This window comes from Anomaloglossus baeobatrachus, chromosome 2 (genome assembly GCF_048569485.1).
Source record: "Anomaloglossus baeobatrachus isolate aAnoBae1 chromosome 2, aAnoBae1.hap1, whole genome shotgun sequence".
Lineage (NCBI taxonomy): Eukaryota > Metazoa > Chordata > Amphibia > Anura > Aromobatidae > Anomaloglossus > Anomaloglossus baeobatrachus.
In genome coordinates, this window is record NC_134354.1 from 353189690 (window position 1) to 353212644 (window position 22955).

A 22955-nucleotide genomic window follows, 5' to 3' on the forward strand; every position below is an offset into this window, starting at 1 on the left:
AGTTGACTCCATTATTTCCCAGCTAACACAACAAAATTAACAATTACAGATGTGTGAACCCTTAGGCCTCATGTTTCACGTACGTGTTAGAAGAACAAGTGCTGATTCCATTTTTAGGGTATTTTCTACTGTCTAGTTTTGTTTTGTTGTCTACTAATAATGCACAAAAAAGAGACTGTTTTTGCATATAGAAAAAACGGGTCAATGTGTCAATTTTTACCATCCACATCATTACTGATGAAAATCCAATCTAGAACAATGATAAAAATTGTTCTGTCGATTAGTAAACGAGAAAAAACAATCTGACGTGTGAATGTGGCCTTACGTTTTTTTTTATTTACTTCAAGGGAATCTGTCAGCAGGTTTTTGCTTTGTAAGTTGTAGACAGCATGCTGCAAGGGTTTACACAGAATGTTCAGGCATGTGTGTTTTGTCACAGTCCGATCTTTTGTTTATTTGCTATGTTTGTGTAAGTAGCAGGACCCTTATTACAGGACTAGAAACTCACTGTAACACCCATACCGGCGTCCCTGTACTTTCCTGACCCCATCCCCTGGCGTGGACGTCGGCTCTCTCACCTGTCTAGCTGTCCCATCCCGGGTTCATGCTGCTGTCTCCCAGAGGCTGCGCACACCTCACAGGCCTCCTGGAACTGCCCGTAGCATGCACGCAGGGACTCACCCCTTTTCCTAAACGGCCAGTGCACCCCGACCCGAAAGTGACCTCTCAGCTCTGCCGAGGGTTACAGATATTTAAGGCACTTTCCACTTAAGGGAAGTTCATGGGCAACGTGTCAGATACGTTGCTATTTCTCAGGTCCATTGCTAGTTCTCAGGTCCTATAGCACTGTTGCTGCTGTCTTTACTGCTGCTGATCTGTGTCTGTGTTTCAGTGTTATGCTGTAATCCCAAGTCCACCGCTGCTGCTACAAGCTGTAACGCCGGCCACCTACCATGTTACCCCCTGTTGCAAGTACCCTTACCGGACGCTGCTACTACACCCATCCATCCTGGCTGGAACCTCTACACCTGCTGTTGATACTCACCATCAGAGACTGTCCTAACCATACCCCTGGGGCAAGCTGTAGCAGCATCAGTCTTCTCAAGTGGCACCTGTCTCACACCTGCAGCGTAACATCATCCCCATTAGAGGCTCTGGTGAGAAACAGGTGTGGTTCTGCAGTCAAGGCCCTCAGGGTTTTCTGTGCTGTAGCCCAGTGGGCCCACTTGTCCCCTGCTCGCCCAGTGAGCATAACACTCACCTACAGGGTAGTCCAATGCACCTCCTGCTGTGATTGAAAGCTCACAGTCAATGCACAATCTCTATTGAGAGCCTGGTGTGGGTGAGACACCTCCCTGAGCTAAGCTATATGACTAAATCTAAAAATTCAGATTGTGTAAGAACGGTTGCAGCCAGTAATCCATGAGATACACCACTGGATTCAGAATCTATTTGTCTACATCATGCTGCTCTCAGATCAGGTAGCAAAAACTTGATGACAGATTCCCTTTAAGAACAATAATTTCCTACTAAATAAACTTAAGACTCAATCAGATGAGCTTATAAAATCAAACCTTTTGTAATATCAGCCCATGACCAATTATAGCTAGGGCACATGGCTGATTTTCTACAGGGACTGATTGGCTGCATGAAAAAAACTGTAGCGTAAACTGGTGTATTTTTTGTAAAGGTATTGTTGGCACAGGGACAAGCAGCTGCACACATAGCCGATCACATCTACAATTAGGGAACACATCTAGCTCATTGCAGGAGTCTGAACCTGGCCTTATACAATAACATGGCATGGTAGTAAAAAATTTATCAGGCTGCAGAACAGATCACAACTACTGGGTACCCACGTATAACATAGACATAGAGAGTAAAACAAACCTTTTATAATTCACCAGCATGTAAGGTAATCATTAAAAACAATGTAGCAAAAAATGACAATAAAATAAAAAGTTCAAATGTTTTAAGTTTTATTTCCTTAATGGATACAGCACAGAGATAATTATAAAATTATTAAGATACATTAACTGCAACATTGCGTAAGATCATTGGCAAAGTTATAGTTTTCTTTTTAAGTGAACCATTTTTGTTTGCTTGTTGCTCATGTTGCCTTAGCTTTTGGCTTTAAAGTCTGTGCTATGAGACACATTCAGAACAGACTTTAAGAAGCAAATTTTTAATGCTAAAATCCTAGTGAATTACATACTGTACATACAAAAAATGCTCTATTACAGTAGAACCCCAGTAACCAACCCCTTCTAGAAATTATTTCACCACTTACAACATATGTTTTGTAAGAAATGAACCCACTTTGTAATTACAGGTAGACTGGCAACATAATGTACAAAATGAATATATCCCAAGTCTTGATATGGACCAGTCAAGAAAGTTTCTAAGAAAGGAGTGCTTCATGTTATTGAGAGTTACAACAGGGTTGCCGTAAAGACACTCCTTGGTAAGTTACATTCGGTCTCCAAAGGGAAAATAACAAATACATAGACTGCCACAGAAATGACATTCAGCTTGCTTGAGAGAAACTCTACTTTGGACGAGATTATCATCTCATAATTCCTTTTTAATGTCCTAATCCTAAAAGTGTTTAGTCATTTTATCAGTTATAGTTATGATGAAATATCTTCTTTAACCTCAAAGCCAACGTATCACCCCACTGTCAGTAGCCTGTGTGAAACCCTCCAACCCAAAGTTTCTGGGAAAAGGACTAAGGCCTCATTTTTCCCTTCTTTGGTGCTCCATTTCATTTACTTAGAGGTGAACAGCAGATAGAAAATAACCTTTAGATCTTTCTGAAAAGTATGAGACAGTAGAAAGGAAAAAATATAATCAAGGAATATGAAAGCATGAAAGAAAAAGATATTTTATTCCTAAAATGTAATCCTTTAGCCAATTGTTGTTGTAAAACTGGGCCTCCCAACATGTCCTGACAACATGTGGCTGGAGGCCTACCAGTTGCAGACCACTACTTTATGTTTTTATCTTCCCAAGTCAGTGTGATCCAGTGATGGCATATCACCAGGGTATATACAGTATAATCATTGGGATTGTGACCTCTAAGGATGAGTGACTTCACAGCTACAGTGACGAGCAAAAGGGTAACAATGTTTTGAACTTTTACCTTTCAGACTCCATATCTCTTCATCCACTACAGCTTTCAGTGTGAGACTACCATCATTTTATAGACAATCATCTTGGCTAGCTTATATATAAATTTGACTTGCAACAATTTATCATTTGATCAGTTAATCAGATTCTTGTCATATCACTGTATTATTACTGTTTTGCTCCAGGTGTTTCCCAAAACTTATTCTTCCTGTATACTACAAATTACAACCTGGTCTCACATTCCTTAATAGCTCAGTAGATTCCCAAGAGACCTTGCTGGTTCAAATCGAGGAGCAGCCATGAACAAGAAAAGAAAAAGACCATCATCATCCAGCTCATCGATAGCGGTGTCTCAGCCAAGAAGATGGCCAAACTGCATCATGTGAGTGCAATAACAGGTGGGAGAATACGAAATGAAGTCCGTCCCTCCATTCAAAAAACAAGAGGTGGACATCAAGGCAAAATATCGGGGTCAACAAGATGACTCATCACATGGTCTATCAGTTCTGGAGAGACAAACCCGGTAGTGGAGGTGGCTCATATGCTTTGTAATAGTGAGATCACAGATGTCCATGCAAGAACCATGCAATGTACATTATACAAATCTGGAATGGTGGCCCGAAAAAGGTGAAGAAGCATCGGCTCAAGTTTGCAAAGAAATACGAAAAGTCGGCAGTAGAAGATTGGAAATGGGTGATTTGGAGCAATTAAATGAAAGTCAATAGACTAGACTAATTTGTGCAAATGGGTGTGGAAGAAACTAGGAAAAAGGGGCTGGAGAATCGAGAAATTGAAGGAACTGTCAAGTTCGGTAGAGGAAACGTGATCATTTGGGGTTGTTTCGCAATGAAAGGCACTGGACACTTGACTAGGATTAATGGTGGTCTCAATGCTGAGCTATATGTGAGTATCTTACAAGACAAATATCTTTGTATACTTGAGTTCTATGGGTATGAAGATATCGACATAGCTTCAAGCATGACAATGTCGAGAAGCAAACGTAGACATTGGTGAAGAAATGGTTCAATGACAATGAAAAAGAAGTACTGGATTAGCCCCCACAGTCCCCAGTCCTCAACCCAAACTCTTGTAGGTACAGTTGAAGAAAAAGATGTATACATACCCAAGTGAGTCTACCAACATGCACCAACATTGGGGATGTGTAGAAGAGACATGGGATCAGATATTGGTTGAGTCATGCTTGAATCTGATACAGTATGCCCTGAAGAATTCAGGCAATGATGAAAGTCAAAGGTGGCTTTACAAAATACTAACAAAATAATAAAAATTTAAATTTTTAGGCGCAAACAGTAACAATGCAGTGACATGACTATAATCTGCATAACTAATCATATGCTAAATAGTTGAAAGTCAAATTTATGTATGAGATAGCCAAGATGACTGTCTAGAAAATGAAGGTAGTTCCATGCTGACAGCTGTAGTGGACGGTGAGATATGGAGCCTGAAAGTCAAAGTTCAAAACAATGTTACCCTTTTCCTTGACAGCATACTTTAATGCTGTATTCATTTGACCGTTTTTCCTTGTACATTAGTAAAGAGAACTTGGATCCTTTTCTTAAATTGCAATGTATTACTGCTCTGGTGACAGGTACTGTGCAGTAAATGTGGCAGGAAGCTGGAATACTCGCTGTGGTGACAGGTACTGTGCAGTAAATGCAGCAGGAAGCTGGGATAATCGCTCTGGTGACAGGTACTGTGCAGTAAATGCAGCAGGAAGCTGAGATAATCGCTCTGGTGACAGGTACTGTGCAGTAAATGCAGCAGGAAGCTGGGATAATCGCTCTGGTGACAGGTACTGTGCAGTAAATGTGGCAGGAAGCTGGGATACTCGCTGTGGTGACAGGTACTGTGCAGTAAATGCAGCAGGAAGCTGGGATAATCACTCTGGTGACAGGTACTGTGCAGTAAATGCAGCAGGAAGCTGAGATAATCGCTCTGGTGACAGGTACTGTGCAGTAAATGCAGCAGGAAGCTGGGATAATCGCTCTGGTGACAGGTACTGTGCAGTAAATGCAGCAGTAAGCTGGGATAATCGCTCTGGTGACAGGTACTGTGCAGTAAATGCAGCAGTAAGCTGGGATAATCGCTCTGGTGACAGGTACTGTGCAGTAAATGCAGCAGGAAGCTGGAATAATAATCACTCTGGTGACACGTACTGTGCAGTAAATGCAGCAGGAATGTGGAATAATAATCGCTCCGGTGACAGGTACTGTGCAGCAAATGTGGCAGGAAGCTAGGATAATCGCTCTGGTGACAGGTACTGTGCAGTAAATGCAACAGGAAGCTGAGATAATCGCTCTGGTGACAGGTACTGTGCAGGAAATGCAGCAGGAAGCTGGAATAATCACTCTGGTGACAGGTACTGTGCAATAAATGCAGCAGGAAGCTGGGATAATCACTCTGGTGACAGGTACTGTGCAGTAAATTCAGCAGGAAGCTGGAATAATCGCTCTGGTGATAGATAATGTGCAGTAAATTCAGCAGGAAGCTGGGATAATCGCTCTGGTGACAGGTACTGTGCAGTAAATGCAGCAGGAAGCTGGAATAATAATCGCTCTGGTGAGAGGTAATGTGCAGTAAATGCAGCAGGAAGCTGGGATTATCACTCTGGGGAACGGTACTGTGCAGTAAATGCAGCAGGATTCTAATTATTCAGTGGAACCTTGGTTTATGAGTAATGTGGTGTGTGAAAATTTCGCAATACGAGCAAAGCATACACCGCACACACTTCCGGTTCCGTACTTTCACCGCACTCTGACCCGCTCTTGCAGTCCGCACAAACACACACACACACACATTATGCTTACCTACCCTCCGCTCTCTTGGCGGCCTCTAACCTGGATCTTGTAGTCCGCAGGTATGTGTATCCGGTAACCATTGCGACCGATGCAGGAGCTTCCGCTGTCAGCGTTTCACAAAGGCAGATCAGAGGCAAGTGGCTCATGCGTATGTCATCCGCTGCTGAAGCGCTGACGGCAGAAGCTCCTGCATCGTGCGCGATGGTTACTGGATACACATACCTGCGGACTACAAGAACCAGGTTAGAGGCCGCCGAGGGAATTGGGGGTAGGTGAGCATAATATGTGTGTGTGTGTGTGTGTTTGTGCATGTGTGGAATGGCACAATAGGGGACCAGGATGGGACATTGCACAAGTTGTGGAACGAATTGTCTGAGTTTCAATTATTTCCTATGGGAAATTTTGCTTTGCTAGAAGAGTAACTTGGTTTACAAGCAGACTCACAGAACGGATTGTTCTCGTAAACCAAGGTTCAAGTGCATAAGCTTCCTGCTGCATGTGTTACACAGTACCATCCAACACAGTATTTTTTACTGTTAATCACTGCACTTCTTTATTGCATTCTGATTACCTCCTATAGTCAGATGCTTGAAAAAAATAAGTTATCTAACCAATATGTCATGTTTTTGCATTGCCTAACAATAAACAGAGCAACTATGCTTTGCAATTTGGTAAAGAGATCAGATTTCTTTTTACTGAATAAGGGCTGGGACCCTATTTAAGCGCCTTGTATTGGGATTGGAGTGCAACGCTCCCTCCTACACTGGCCCCACAGCCACCGGCTGTGCAGGGAAAATGTAGAAACTCACGCAGTGTGAAATTTTTCAATCTCAGATTATTGGCATTCCAAAAGCATGTGCCGTTTCACCGATCCTATTTAGAAGGTCCTTTTTAAACCCAGCAAACTGATTGCTGAGATCAAAATATTTGGAATGGTTTACAAACCTAAAAAGTAATTAAAGGTTTCTGGCAGAATAAGACCTGTGATAAACTAGAAGGAGAACTGCTGTTTAAACTCTGTTGTTGACGGACAAACAACTCAGATTTTCATCCAGGTTCAAAATAGCTTCCAATTAGCTGTGCACCCATCTGCATAAAAATATCCCGAATCCTTGGCTGAGGCCAAATTGATGCATCACAAAGGCATTTTTTTGATTTAGTAAAACAAGCATATTGTTGGTTGAACTGTGCTCTTTATAGTTTGTGTTTCATTAGACTTTATTGCGCCTCTAAGTAAATAAAGCAGAGGTTATAGTGTAAAGAGGGCTTTACACGCAACGACATAGCTAACGAGATGTCGTTGGGGTCACGGAATTCGTGACGCACATCCGGCCTCGTTAGCGTCATCGTTGCGTGTGAAACGCAGGAACGACCGATAACGATCGAAATTACTTACCTAATCGTTGATCGTTGACACGTCGTTCCTTTCCCGAATATCGTTGCTGTTGCAGGACGCAGATTGTTCGTCGTTCCTGCGGCAGCACACATCGCTATGTGTGACGCCGCAGGAATGAGGAACATCACCGTACCTGCGGTCGCCCGCAATGAGGAAGGAAGGAGGTGGGCGGGATGTTTGGCCCGCTCATCTCCGCCCCTCCGCTTCTATTGGGCGGCCGCATAGTGACGCCGCTGTGACGCCGAAAAAACAGCCCCCTTAGAAAGGAGGCGGTTCGCCGGCCACAGCAACGTTGCTAGGCAGGTAAGCCCGCTTTAGAACTGATGGGGACAAGAGTAACCATTGCAAAATGAAAATTGCACCTTGTGAGGTTGGAGCAAAAACATTTCAACCAAATCCCTTTTTATGGCACTACATTTACCCACCACACTAATCTCATCCCTTCACAACCACAGTACCATTTCAGTAATAAAGATGTATCCCTATTTTAGTCTTGATTTCCACATAAGTACATTTGCTGGAGAATGTTTTGTCTAAATCTTTAAAAAAGTTCTTTTTTTCCAATAAGACTCCCTAAAATTTCTTAATTTACACCAGATCATATTTACAGCTTAATGGCAGAGCCTGTGGTCGGATTAGAAATTCATTTCTATAGGTCTAATAGGAAGATAAATAGGATTTCTGTACAACATTCCTAATTCCCATTAGCATGTACATAAACTTCTTACTTTGGAAATATTATTAAAAGCAGATGGCGACCTGGGGCTGCAGAACATATTTCCTAGTATATGCCAATACTGCAATATAAGGTGATCTAAAAGGCATCACTTGTGCTTTTGTGGGTCCTGAATCTGCCACGTGATGGCCACAACAGCATTATCAGTCAAACATGGCAAAAGTACCCTCAAGGAAGCACCGCGAGTTGTGGCCCTTTTCAGTGTACAAACGCAAAGAGGAATTGATGGAGTAGAAATCCCACTACAAGAGTGGTGACATATCCTGATCTGATTTCATGTGGCCGCACTTCAGGTAGTTGTGATGTAAAAATGAAGAAAGAGCCCACATCCAGGATCATTGAACATGGGAGCCATTAAAGGAAGATCCGTCCACAGGCCCATTGATCATCATAACTGGAAAAAGAGAGAGAAGGGCACATTCCTCTCTACTATGCGTAGAATTCCTCATGATTGTCCGGTTTTTGATAGGAAACGCTAGCTGGTTTGGGCTCTTCCAGAGCATAACTTCCTTCATCTTTCTTTTTCATGCGGTAAATCAACAGCATCACTAAAAATGCAGCAAATAGGGCTCCGACCACTCCTCCTACTATCACCGCTAGAAAAGAAGACAAAGTTCATTAGAATTGGGTTATGATTGCTATGAAAACATCATCTACTTAAAAGGAATCTGTAAGAAGGTTTTGGCTATGCAATCTGAGAGCACCATAATGAAGGAGCAATGATGATGATTGATTACATCGATGGGTCACTTACTGGGCTGTGTTTTGCTGTTTCAATACACTCTGTGATTTATCAGCAGGAGATTATCATTACAAGACAACTGACCTCATGTACTCTGGTCCAACCACGCCACCAGGACTGTTTAGCAGCTCTTTGTTAGTAAACAATGTAAACAAAGAGCTGTGATATGGGGGTGTATACACAGCCCAACAACTAAGCTCTATCATAACTGCTGCATCCAGTATACTAAAGGGTCTCTGTCTCTACCCCATGGTGCTGTCAGATTATACAGCAAAAGCCTGCTGACAGATTCCCTTGAAAGACAAATGCATAACAACTGAAATCAGAATAGAAAACTAAGATCCTTAAAGAAGCTCTGCCATAAAGGGTTTTTTCATTAAATTTATGAATATGTGCTTGTAGTTTAGTATTTGTGTGTGTGTTAATATATTCATCTACTGCCACTTTTTCTGGGATCCACGGCCGTTCTGCTCCTCTTCTCAGTGATGTAACAGCTCTTCAGATTCTCCATGTTACACTGCGTTTACGTAATCTGGAAGTGGCTGTTACAATGAAAACCTATGAAGCATTAGAACGAGACTCTATAGGTTTACTTTCTGAGAGACTTCTGACTTACACATAGAGCATATAGTGAACCGAAGATTCTGAGGAGCGGTGATGTCACTGAGAAGAGGAGCAGAACGGCTGTGAATACTGGAGAAATGTGAGTATATTAATACACTCGCACTACACTACAGATAGAATGAAAAAAATCTTCATGAAACTGTTTCCTTAATGTAACTAGGACATCATAATTCAAGGCTATTACATGTAAAGGGAAGATGCTGATCATATGTAATACATACAAGGCTTAAAGGGAATTTCCCATGAAAAAGTTGATTTTAATCAATAAATCTTGACATAATAGCTAGTTCCACAATTGGATGTGTTATACAAAATGTTCCTGTGCTGAGATAATGTTATATACTTGTCCCTGCTATGTACTGTAGAACAGGTGCAAAACTGAACATGATATATAATAACAAAAAAAGACAGTTGCACTCTGAAATGCTAAAGCATGTAAACTATGAATGAATGAATATGTATTACTGCTTAAGGAAATCTAGGAAAATTTTAGTTATTTGGCATACAAAAATGGCCATTTCTATATCTGCCCAGTTGCCACGTCACAGCATATCTCGTTACTGGGAACCTACACTAAACTGAAGCCTCTCTCTGGGTTACAAACCTCCATGTGTATGTACATGTAGGAACCTGCCATCCTTAATTCTGCTGCCCGACTGATCTACCTCTCGCCTCAATACCACCCCACTTCTCCTCTCTGCAAGTCCCTCCACTGGCTCCCAATCTTCCACCGTATCCAATTCGAACTACTGACCTACAAAGCCGTCCATAATCTGTCTCCTCCGTATATCTCTGAACTAATCTCCCACTATACCCCAACACGCCACCTCCGGTCCTCCCAAGATCTCCTTCTCTCCTCCTCTCTCATTCGCTCCTCATGCAACCGACTCCAAGACTTCTTCCGAGCATCCCCAGTCTTTTGGAACTCACTGCCTCAACACGTCAGATTATCTGCTACCCTTGCAAGCTTCAAACGGAACCTGAAAACTCATCTGTTCAGAAATGCCTATAATCTACGACCTCACTGCTTCACCACCGTGCGGAGCTGCCTCCCCACCACCGTGCGGAGCTGCCGCCCGACCACCGTGCGGAGCTGCCGCCCGACCACCGTGCGGAGCTGCCGCCCGACCACTGTGCGGAGCTGCCGCCCGACCACCGTGCGGAGCTGCCCTCCGACCTAAACCCCACCTACTGTCTCCTCCCCAAAATCCTATAGAATGTAAGCCCGCAAGGGCAGGGCCCTCTTCTCTCTGTACTAGTCTGTCTACTGTAACTTGTATATGTGTTCTGCATGTAACCCCTTCTCATATACAGCACCATGGAATTAATGGTGCTATATAAATAAATAATAATTATAATAATAATTTCATTTGAGTACTGGTGAGATAAGCAATGATAGGATAAGTGGGTATGAGTCCTTTTACATAGGAAAAGTTACCTGCAGTGAGCGCTGCTCGATGGCATGAAAGTCAGATACCGCTAGTTTACTTTTACTGACATTACTGATAGCAGTACAAGCCATATTTACATGAGGGGATGTTCTGCCGACCAAAATTAATTTGTATGAATGAATAAGGCTACTTTCACACTTGCGTTGAACGGTATCCGTTGCATTGCGTTGTGTAACGGATGCAACGGATGTGTTGCATATAGTGACACAACGGATGCAACGGATGCTGCAAAACAACGCAATTCGTTTTGATTTTTTTTTTTTTTTTTTCCCGGTTTTACCAGCGGCAGACTATAGTGAACGATCAGCTGATCGTTCCCTGCAGCCGGCCGCTGGGTGATCAGCTGATTGCTCCCAGTAGCCGGCCGCCGGGTGATCAGCTGATCGCTCCCGGCTGCCGGGTGATCAGCTGATCGCTCCCTGCAGCCGGCTGCCGGGTGATCAGCTGATCGCTCCCGGCCGCCGGGTGATCAGCTGATCGCTCCCGGCCGCCGGGTGATCAGCTGATCGCTCCCTGCAGCCGGCCGCCGGGTGATCAGCTGATCGCTCCCTGCAGCCGGCCGCCGGGTGATCAGCTGATCGCTCCCTGCAGCCGGCCGCCGGGTGATCAGCTGATCGCTCCCTGCAGCCGGCCGCCGGGTGATCAGCTGATCGCTCCCTGCAGCCGGCCGCCGGGTGATCAGCTGATCGCTCCCTGCAGCCGGCCGCCGGGTGATCAGCTGATCGCTCCCTGCAGCCGGCCGCCGGGTGATCAGCTGATCGCTGTCACTTGCCGGCGCCCGGGCATGCCGGCGGGCGGGCGCTCAGCTGAGCGCTGTGACTTGCCGGCGGCCGGGCATGCTGGTGGCCGGTCATTCAGCTGAGCGCTGTCGCTTGCCGGCAGCCGGGCGCTCAGCTGAACGTTCGGCCACCGCGAGCCAAAATAAAGTTTGATTTAAAAAAAAAAAAAAAAAAAAAAAAAAAAAAAAGAGCATGCGCAGTGAAATCCAGAGGATTCCGCTGCTCAAAATAACGTTACATGCTGCGTTGCTCCCGCTGGGCGGAAGCAACGGAGCGTCGCCCAGCGGAAGCAACGCAGCTCCTTTTGGTACAATCCGTCACCCATACAAGTCTATGGGAAACAGCGGAATCCGTTAACGGATTCCGCTGTTTCCCAAAAGGGCGGATTGTAACGGAAGGAAAATAACGCAAGTGTGAAAGTACCCTAAAAGGGATGTCCAGTTTATGAAGTGACACTAGACTGCCCAATTTAGTTTGCTTTCACACTTACGTCTTTTTGTATCAGTCAAAATCCGTCGCCTTCAGTATATACGGTATCCTGCAAAATATTTTGCAGGATTCAGTTTTTTCCCCATAGAATTCTATTAACGACGGATTGAGACTGATGGCCCTGTGTTGCATTTGCTGTGCGACGAATCAGTCGTGGAGTGACTGACCGTCAGGCGAAAGCAATGCAGACTGTAACGCTTTTTTTTTGTGCAGCGAAAATACTGACAGCGACGGATGCGTTGGCGTCCGTCGTGTGTTATAATGGAAGCCTGTGGGCGTCGGAATCCGTCAAATGACGGATTTCGGTGATGGTTCCGTCTTTTAGCAACCGAGCATGCTCAGATGTGTAAATTCCTTTCTGGTTAGAAAATCTCTCTCGGGATGGCGATCCATTGCATCACTTTTACAACAATCTGCCACGCATCCGTCCCATCAGTCCCAAAACGGATTGTGACTAATGCAAAAAAACGGAAGTGTGAATGTCCCCACACACAGGGTATACAGGGAAATTGTGATATTGTGCACATCGCACACTATAATTCGTAAGTCTGCAGTCACAGAGAGTGCTCCAATTTGTAATGGGGATAAAACTGCCCTATCAGGAATAAAAACTGCTGATTCTGCCTATAGGTGTGGGACCCAGAGGTCAGACCTCCATCAATCAATAAAGTATCTCTTTAAGGATGTGGTAGCTTTTTGTTAGTGCAAACAGCAAAATCTTAAGATAACATGTAAGATATCACATTATTACTGCAAAAAGGGCCATGGAGGGTTGACCGATCCCGTTATACCTGGTGAGATCTCACAACCTGGAAATTCTGAGCTGATGACTGCTAGACACTCGGACATTTTTTTAGGAGGCATTAGGGATCCTTTTGGATACCTTTTTAAATAATTCAGATATTCACCAGTCTAGGTACTTTAAAAACACTATCCTGTCCTGGTGATGTGCAATTTATCTTACAGTAAGTTGTATATACAGTACATTGTACAAATGCAGACAGCTTGGTATAAAAATAAATAAAATATTTGGTGTAGGGTCCCCTCATATTATGAAACCCAGCAGATAAAGCCTACAGCTACAGGCTGCAGCACCCAGCCGTCCTCTTATCCTGGCTGTGTATCAATATAGGAGGTACCGCATGCTGCCTTTTTTAAAATTATTTAAATAAATAATTTAAAAAAACAACATGCAGTCCCCCCCCACTTTTGATACCCAGTCATGATAAAGCCTGACAGCTGGGGGCTGGTATTCTCAGGCTGCGGAGACCCATGCTTATTGGGCCACCCACAGCATAAAAATAGCAGCCTGAAGCCACCCACTACATGCGACAGTCCCGGCACTTCCCAATTGCCCTGGTGCGATAGACTTCCCAATTGCCCTGGTGCGATGGCAATTGGGGTAATAAGGGGTTACTTTTGCATGATTTTAAACTGTTTACTTATTAGTTGTACCAAAAATATTAATACTATTGCAATTTTGAATTCTTTTTAATCATATTACATTAACTATTAAATATCTCAGAAACTAGAGCCAACCTGGTAAAACTGAAGTAATTTTTAATTAGCACCATAAACTTAATATAAAACCGTTCAGACATTGTTGTCACCAAAATCAGTGTATATGAATGTAATAAGTGTGGGATCAGTGAGGTCCAAATACTGGGATACCCACCAATCAGAAGAATGGGAGTCTGTGAGCATTGGCCGTGTGCGCATGCAATTTGCTAGGAAAATAAACCTGTGAGTGCAGATCAATAGCAAGCACTTACCTATTAACACTTCTCTTCTCTCCAGAATATTCTTTTGAGGCATCTGTGCCAGGGTATTCCCAGAATCTATAGTGTTATCAATGAGACCAGTGTCTAATTTCCTTCCTCGACCATGATCAGTGGGTGGTGTGCCAGGTGGTAACACTTCATTGCCTAGATCAAAAACTGTGGTTGGCTGTGTCTTAGATGTTTCTTCTTCCTCTTGGATCTCAAAGTCACCACTTGGGCCTCCGATCACAGGCACCTCTACATCACCCTCATGAGTAGTAGCTATGGTCACCACCCAGCTGTCTGTCTGTCAACGAAACAAGAGAAAGTATGGATTACTGAGGTGGTCGAATACTTCTTCAAAATGAAACATTTGGCAAAAAATTAAACACTTTTCTCTTCCATTACTTACATTATTATTATTTATTATATCATCGCTATTTATTCCATGACAATTTACATGTAAAAAGGGGTGTGGTATACTGTACATAAAATAAAGTACAATATTCATGAACAATACAAGGAACAGACTGGTACAGGAGAAAAGAGGACCCTGCCCGCGAGGGCTCACAATCTACAGGGGATGGGGGAGAATACAGTAGCTGAGGGTAAAGCTGGTCATGCAGCAGTTTAGTGAAATGAAAGTTATTGCAGGTTGTAGGCTTGTTGGAAAAGATAGGTCTTCAGGTTCCTTTTGAAGGTTTCCACAACAGGCTAAAATCTGATATGTTGGGGTAGAGAGTTCAATAGTATGGGGGTTGAGTAGGAGAAATCTTGTATGCGATTATGGGAAGAAGAGATAAGATGGGAGGTGAGAAGGAGATTTTGTGAGGATCGGAGGTTGCATGCAGGTAAGTACTGGGAGACTTAAGGGTACTTTACACGCCGCGATATCGGTAACAATATATCGCCGGGGTCACGTCGGTAGTGACGCATTTCCGGCGCCGTTACCGGCATCGCAGCATGTAACACCAATGAGCGACGATCAACGAGCACAAAAACGTAACAAATCGTTGTTTGTTGACACGTCGCTCGTTTCCTTAATGTCGTTGCTGCTGCCGGTACGATGTTGTTTGTCGTTCTTGCGGCAGCACACAACGCTGTGTGTGACACCGCAGGAGCGACGAACATCTCCTTACCTGCCTCCACCGGCAATGCAGAAGGAAGGAGGTGGGCGGGAGGTTACATCCCGCTCATCTCCGCCCCTCCACTTTTATTGGATGCCTGCCGTGTGGCGTCGCTGTGACGCCGCACGAACCACCCCCCTTAGAAAGGAGGCGGTTCGCCGGCCAGAGCGACGTCGCAGGGCAGGTAATTCCGTGTGACGGGGACTAACAAGGTTGTGTGCCACGGGCAGCGATTTGCCCGTGTCGCACAAACGACGGGGGCGGGTACGCTCGCTTGCGATCTCGCTAGTGAGATCGCAGCATGTAAAGTACCCTTTAGTCACAGATGTATGGAGGAGACAGGCTGGCTTTGTATATCATTTTTAGGTTTTGAACTGAAGTCTTTGGGCAATGGGAAAACATTGAAGGGATTGGCAAAGAGAAGAAGGCGGGGAATAGCGGGGGGCAGATGGATTAGTTGGGCAGCAGAGTTTAGGATAGAATTGAGAGGTGCAAGAGTCTTAGAAGACTACAGAGCAGGAAGTGTAGTAGTCAAGGCAGAAGATGATGAGGTATGTATGGATACGAGAAATATTTTTTGAGCTGGCAACGGTAGAAGGTAGAAAGAGCTTGGATATGTGGCTTGAAGTAGGTAGCAGAGTCAAGGGTTACCCTGAGGCACCGAGATTGAGGGACTGGGGAGAATGAGCAGCCATTGATTATGATGGATAGGTCTGTTGGGTTGATTGATTGAGATGGAGGAAAGATGATGAGTTCTGTTTTGTCCACATTAAGCTTTAGAAATTGAGCAGAGAAAAAGGATGAAATAGCAGGCATATAACTGTTTTTTTGTTTAGTAATGAGGTGATATTAGATCCAAAGAGGTAGATCTGTGTATAATCAGCATAAAGATGATACTGAGAGCTGTAGGACTCTCTGAGCTGTTACAGTCCGAATGTGTAGATGGAAAAGAGAAGGGGTCCAAAGATGAAACTTTGGGAAATACTGACAGATAAGGAGTGAAATGAGGAGGTAGTTTGAGAGTGGAGGATACTGTATGTCCTATTGGTTAGATAAGAAGAGATCCAAGATAGGGCCAAGTCTGTGATGCCAATAGAAGAGAGGATCTGCAGTAGGAGGGAATGGTCCATGGTGTCGAAGGTGGAGGACAGGTCCAGGAGGAGGAAGACAGAGTAGTGTCGTTTGGCTTTGGCGGTTAGTAGGTCATTGGTGACTTTAGTTAGAGCATTTTCAGTTGAATGATGTGGTCAGAAGCCAGATTTAAACAGTCAAAGAGGGAGCAGGAGGAGAAGTGGGAGGACAGTTCAAGAAGGACATGCTGTTCCAGTAGCTTTTAGGCGCAGAAGAGAAGTGATATGGAGAGGCTGGGTCAAGTGAAGGTTTTTTGAGGATAAGTGTGATCGAAGCGCATTTAAAGCATGAAGGGAAGACACCAGTTTTAGTGATTGCTTGAAGAGATGGGTTAGAGTTGAGATGAAGACTGTGGTGAGGTTGGGGATGAGGTGGGATGGGATTGGGTCAAGTGCACAGGTGGTGACATATAATTTGGACAGTAGAGAGGATAGTTTATCCTGTCATGGTGGAGAAGCTGGTTTTGGAGGAAGAGGGCGGAAAATTTATGAGGAGGTGCTGTAGGGACTGTAGAGCAAAGCTTTCTCTGATGTTGTTAATCTTCTGCTTGAAGAATGAGGTAAAGTCTTCAGCTGCGATGAGAGGAGAAGGAGGAAGTGCAGGAGTACAGAAGAGAGTATTGAAGGTGTTGAATAGATGTTTAGGGTTGTGAGTGTTATGTTTAGGGTTGGCGGCTTAGAGGGAGAGGATGCTTCAATACCACTCTAAGCGAATCCCGGGGTCCACCATGCTATGGATATAGCTGCTAAGAGCTCAAAGAGCTGGACAGACAACGTCCGACTACAGTATTACTGGGTTTATAAAAGAAAGGCACAAAACGGTCAGTGTTATTTGCACACAAACACTACAGTAAACGACAGTGAGGTCAAGATGACCACACAACGGTGGAGAACCTAGCGCCAATTAGTGAACAGAATTGCAAATGCAGTAGAACCACTATATACGCACCTGCGCAGTAGCACCTGCTATAAATAATAAAGTTCAGGACAGCAGTCCGCTTAACCAGCGCTGCTGCCTGCTAACGTAAAGGCAATTAAAGGCATTTGGATAACAGTACGCTAAACCTGTGCTGTTACACAGATAAAGGTGAGGCAGGCTAGAGATAGCAGTGGTTTCCCCAGCACTATCACTGCTTTTATATACAGTATATATATATATATATCTATATATATATATATATAATTGCCTTATTCTGTCTGTCTGTCTGTCTTGCTCCAAAATTGTGTCCTTACCGTGACATGCCCTTACGGTGACAAACAGCTGATTGGCCGCTGGCCTCGCCATGGCCCCGCCCCCCGCACGGATTGGCCGCTCGGCTTCACGGATTCGCCATGGCCCCGCCCCCCCGCAAGGATTGGCCGCTCGCCTTGGCTCTGCCCCCTGCACGGATTGGCCGCTCGCCCAGGCTCCGCCCCCCACACGGAATGGCCTCTCGCCCCGAGGTGAGCGCATCAAGGTCCTGCAGCGGCGGACACACACACACACACACACACTTTTGGGAGTGCGCAGCACGGGGGATAGAGCACGATGGGGAGTGCGCAGCATGGGGGATGGAGCACGTTTGGGAGTAAGCAGCATGGGGGATGGAGCACGTTTGGGAGTAAGCAGCATGGGGGATGGAGCACGATGGGGAATGCGCAGCATGGGGGATGGAGTACAATGGGGAGTGCGCAGCATGGGGGATGGAGCACAATGGGGGGTTCGCAGCATGGGGGATAGAGCACGATGGGGAGTGCGCAGCATGGGGGATGGAGCACGATGGGGAGTGCGCAGCATGGGGGATGGAGCACGATGGGGAGTGCGCAGCATGGGGGATGGAGCACGATGGGAAGTGCGCAGCATGGGGGATGGAGCACGTTTGGGAGTGCGCAGCATGGGGGATGGAGCACGATGGGGAATGCGCAGCATGGGGGATGGAGCACGATGGGGAATGCGCAGCATGGGGGATGGAGCACGATGGGGAGTGGGGATGGAGCACGATGGGGGGTGCGCAGCATGGGGGATGGAGCACGATGGGGGGTGCACACCTCCCCCCAAAACACACACACAGCCACACACGCACTGCACAACACACCACACACACACTGGGAAACACAAACACTGCCCTACACAGACACCCACACACACAGACAACGCCGCACACACACAACACCCAACACACAAATACCGCGGCACACACAAATATACGCACATACCGCACAACACACACATTGCACAAAACATACCTCCCCCCAAAAAACACACCCCACACCCACACAAACCGCGCAACACACATACACAACGATACAGACACACAGCGCTCCACAAATAACGACACAACGCAACACACAAACACCGCTCTCACCCCCCGCCACACCCAGACAACACCCAGAACATGTACAGCCCCTACACAAACACTTGGTAACTACAGACAACAACATATATATATATATATATATATATATATATATATAAAACAAAAATCATACATTAACTACACAATACGTAAATTCTAGAATACCCGATGCGTAGAATCGGGCCACCTTCTAGTATATATATATATATATATATATATATGTATATATATATACATATATATATATATATATATATATATATATATATATATATATATAAATAAAGAGGACTGTGGTAACCTGTACGCCTGGCAGAAGCTGTTAACAGCTAAGATTTTTCAGTAGCAGGATTAGTATAGAGAGCCCGATAAAATAATTGCATGGTGGAAAGGTGAAGAGACCTGCCTAACTAAACCTCACGCCACATGGCAAGAAAAGACTGAGCATCGTCCGACGACGGCGGTATACATATATAACATAAGAACCGCCTAGTCTCAGCTAACGCCCTATCAGCATAGCTGACGTCCAACGGCCAATCCCGAGAAGCCATGTCATCAGGGTAGCTGACGTCCAACCCAAATATGCCAAGTCACGAGTATGTGCATTGGCCAAAGAGTAAGACTTAGAAAAAGACTCAGCCCGTGGATGCGCACTCGCCCAATTTCCACACTTAGACTCTGGCGGCTGAACAGTCACCAGTAACATAGCACAGGATTAGGCCAAATGTCGAGATCGGCGCCGAAGGCGGAGAAGAACCCACAGAGTGAGTCTTGGGCAACGAAGAGACAGGACGCACCCAAGAAGGAGGACGCCTTTGGCGTATAGCCGTGACAGTGAGGATATGAGAAATACCAGTGAGTGTGGACTTGAAAGTGGTGAGGGACTGTTTGTATATGATGAAGTGTTCTGTGCTCAGCAACTCTGGAAACCTGTCTTAGTTCTTTTGTCAGGCTGGTGTGCCAGGGTTGGTGGTTGATGTTGTGCAGCTCTTGGTATGTGAGTGGGGCGATTTATTTGAGAGCTGCAGCTATTGTGGTATTATATAAAGTGGAAGCAGCATCTGCATCGTGTATGGAACCTATGTCTACAAGAAGGAGAAGGGACTCAGAAAGTGAGTGTAAATCAAGATGTTTGTGATTTCTGCTAGGATTTATACGTTTGTGTGGTGGGGAGTCTGCACTTGGAAAGGAGAGTGAAAAGAATGTGAGTAGGTTGTAGTCAGACAGGGGAAGAGAAAGGGGAAGAGATGAGTTAGAGAGGTTAGCTAGGGATCAGAGGCAGGTGAAGATGAGGTCCAGTGTGTGGCCATTTTTGTGGGTGGCTGAGGAGAACCATTGGACAAGGCTGAAGGAGGAAGTGAGCATTACAGGCTTAGAGACAGCTGAGTGGCTTATATGCCTCTTTTGCTTCTGAGTTGTCTCCATTTCCTTGTAATTACATTACCTATGCTCTAATTGTAAAATATATTGGGTGTGCACAACCCTATGCTTCAAAGGCCACATGCGGCCTAGGATGCCATTCCATGCAGTCCTTGACCATCTGGTCAGAAATTCTTGTCTGTGTCTGTGGACATGTAGGATTCTTGCCAGACAGAAGAGGAGAGCGTATATTGCAGTATATCAACTACAGAAGAAAGTAAAAGTGATTCCTTATTTTTGTGACAGGTGAGTGTCCAGGAACTGGAACTTATAAATATTTGACATTTATGGATTTTAATTACAATATTCTATAAAATGTCTCAGATCATTTTATTGTAGTTTTTGTAATGGGTCCAATCTGGCAATATGGTAATTGGAGAAGAAATTGTGGTGCACACTTCATTTACACTGAAGCCTTATTCTATCAGCAGACAATCAAGCAGTGGTTTAAATACTTGCTCTGAGCATCTGACAGACAGTACCATAGGAACAATCATTGGGGAAACCTATGAAAAGTCTGGGATGCAGAACAATCAAAGGAAGAATAAAACCATTGATTCTGGCCCTCGAAATGCTTCCCTCAAATCCTTATGATCCACTTTCTTTAACTCCAGTTTTTAAACTCACAAATTCACTGGATGAATAATAGAGCACTATTTTGCCATCAATCCGATGGATACTGAAGCAGAACTTAGCAGACTGCACAAGTCAACGGAGTTGTACCCATTTCCCACTGAGCAACATGCACCTGTATTGTGTTGTCGTCCTAGTTCATGACAGAAACTCCAACATAGATTCAAAAAGAACCTAAATCTAAAGATCCATTCATCTAAACTTCTGTTGTTCCCTTCTAAAAGCCAACACATTTGAAAGGCATAAAATCTAATATACATTTAGCACAAAGATTTAAACCCTTAAAGGGAACCTGTCACCGGATGTTCATAATACTTACCTAACTGTCGTTGCAGAGCTGGGCAAATAAAAGTGCGCCTGCGAAGGACCTCACTGTCGGCTAGTGTAGATGATGTAGAACACGTCATCCACACTAGCTTCAGAAGGAGGACAAAGATGGCCAAAAGAGGAGGCGCGGGACCCAGAGAAGGGAGATGCCCATCCGACCTGTCTGCTCTGCACTGACCGTTAGGTAAGTATTATAAACATCGGGTGACAGATTCCCTTTAAATGAGTTTTCCCAAAATCACTTAATTATACTATAAAATATATATTATACTCTACAAAAATCTACTTCCATACCGTGCAGACTCTATTTCTGGCGGCCTGAATCCTCACCTGGGGTTGCTGAGTTGGAGACACTTCTTCCAAGTCCTTTATGTCAATATCATCTGCAGTTGTCGGTACTGTTCTGTAATCTTGAGTAGACCACTGCATGCTGCTTCCCTGGTCTGGAATGGTCCCAATGCTTTCAGTAATATCATCCCATTCATTTGCCTCTTCCTCTGTAGTAGTAGGCATCAGTGTTGTTAATGTGGAAACTATAATCACAGGCTGTAACCGGCGAACCTCGGTTGTCCTAGCTGTTGCCTGTGTTACAGCAGCAGGAGTTGCTGCTTCTTTGGTAGGTATAGTTGGTGTAGGTGCAGGAGTTATTGATGGCGTTTCTGGGGCTTCAGGAAGAACCCATGGGTGGTGTCGATGTACTAATGTTGCTTGTGTTGTTGGAGGAAGCCAAGTTGTCTGTACAGGAGGAATAGGGTATACTGTAGGTGCAGGTTTTAATGCTGTGGCTGTGGGAGGAGCAATGGGTGTTTCTGTAGTGAATCTGACACCAAAATCCAGCCGGGACTCCATCTCAAAATCTAAAAGCAGATAAACAGAACAATTTATTTCTTCACTGAGCAAGAACAAATGGTTTTATAAAAGTATAAAATTTATCAGATTACTGACATTACTTAAGAAAATTAGCCTAGTAGTCCATTGACCTACCGGTGGCACGATACAACCACAGATCAGTGAACATTTGCCGATCGGTGGCCTGTTTTATAGTTCTTTGCAGTGTGAGTACCGTTTACACTGGATGATGCACCACTGTGAGCGACGGATTGTTGGGCTGAAAAAGCTCAATTCTCCCAATGACTCTCTCATTCACTGAGTCATTGGCGTTTTTAACAACACTTACTCACGATTATCTAGGCGTGTAAATGCACCTTACCTGAAATGTGGATATTGGATAAAAATAAGTTACTTTTGGTATCTTAATACATGCAGACCGTTGATTTCATTGAAAAGATTGCAGGTAAGGTTTTCTTCTCACTCTTATATGTGCGCAAATGATTCCATAAGAAACAACACCAACAGGATCAGGGCACTACCAAGAGATAGTTTTCTCTTCATCTTCCAGATGTAAAATAACATATTTTAAGTAGCGCTCCAGCAATGTTTTGCATATATAATGTGGATTCCCAATTAATATTAAGGCTGTTCCCTAATAATGAGATAGAATGGCATCCCTGGTAACATTTAAACTGCAGCCCATCCTAGGCAAGTGTCAGTATCGGCGGTAGATTGAAAATATATGGCTCCCAAGACCTGAGAAGCTGTATAGCACATACGGTACTTCTGTCAGGCTGTCATATGGGAAGAAATATTAATTCCTTACTGAGAACAATCCACGTTCTCTCCAGGATCATTCTCACCAATGTGAATTTGTTTTCCAGTTGGGCGCAGTCAGTCTCTGTGCCCTGATAGAAAGCTGTCAGACTGACAGAGAAGGGGGATGGAGCTGGAGATCTCCTTGTGAAGCACGACATGGGTTAAAATATTTATTCACAAATCACAGTCAGCAGCTGACGGAGGTATGTGACAAAGCTGATGAGTTGAGAAACAGGAGCTGTATATCTTCGGTCTGCAGCCCGTGCTAGCATATGACTAGGAAAGGCGACAGAATGATATAAGGAACGCCATTTTATCTCATTCTCAGAGAATCCCTTTAATTGCATTTACAAATTTATTGTGGACAGCTGAGACATGTGACCTCCAGTCTGACAACAAAACAAGTAC

General features: G+C 44.5%; 1 protein-coding gene across 1 annotated transcript in view; it reads right to left on the minus strand.

The window, feature by feature from the left end:
- Positions 1-6027: 6027 nt before the first annotated feature.
- The window catches only part of SDC3 (syndecan 3), a 160118-nt gene continuing 143190 nt past the window's right edge, over positions 6028-22955 (minus strand). The window contains exons 3-5 of the mRNA XM_075336004.1: positions 21228-21754; positions 13938-14232; positions 6028-8676 (exon numbers count right to left, since the gene is read on the minus strand). Coding sequence (XP_075192119.1) covers positions 8510-8676; positions 13938-14232; positions 21228-21754 — 989 coding nt within the window. The 3' untranslated portion in view covers positions 6028-8509. The remainder of the gene's footprint in view (positions 8677-13937; positions 14233-21227; positions 21755-22955) is intronic.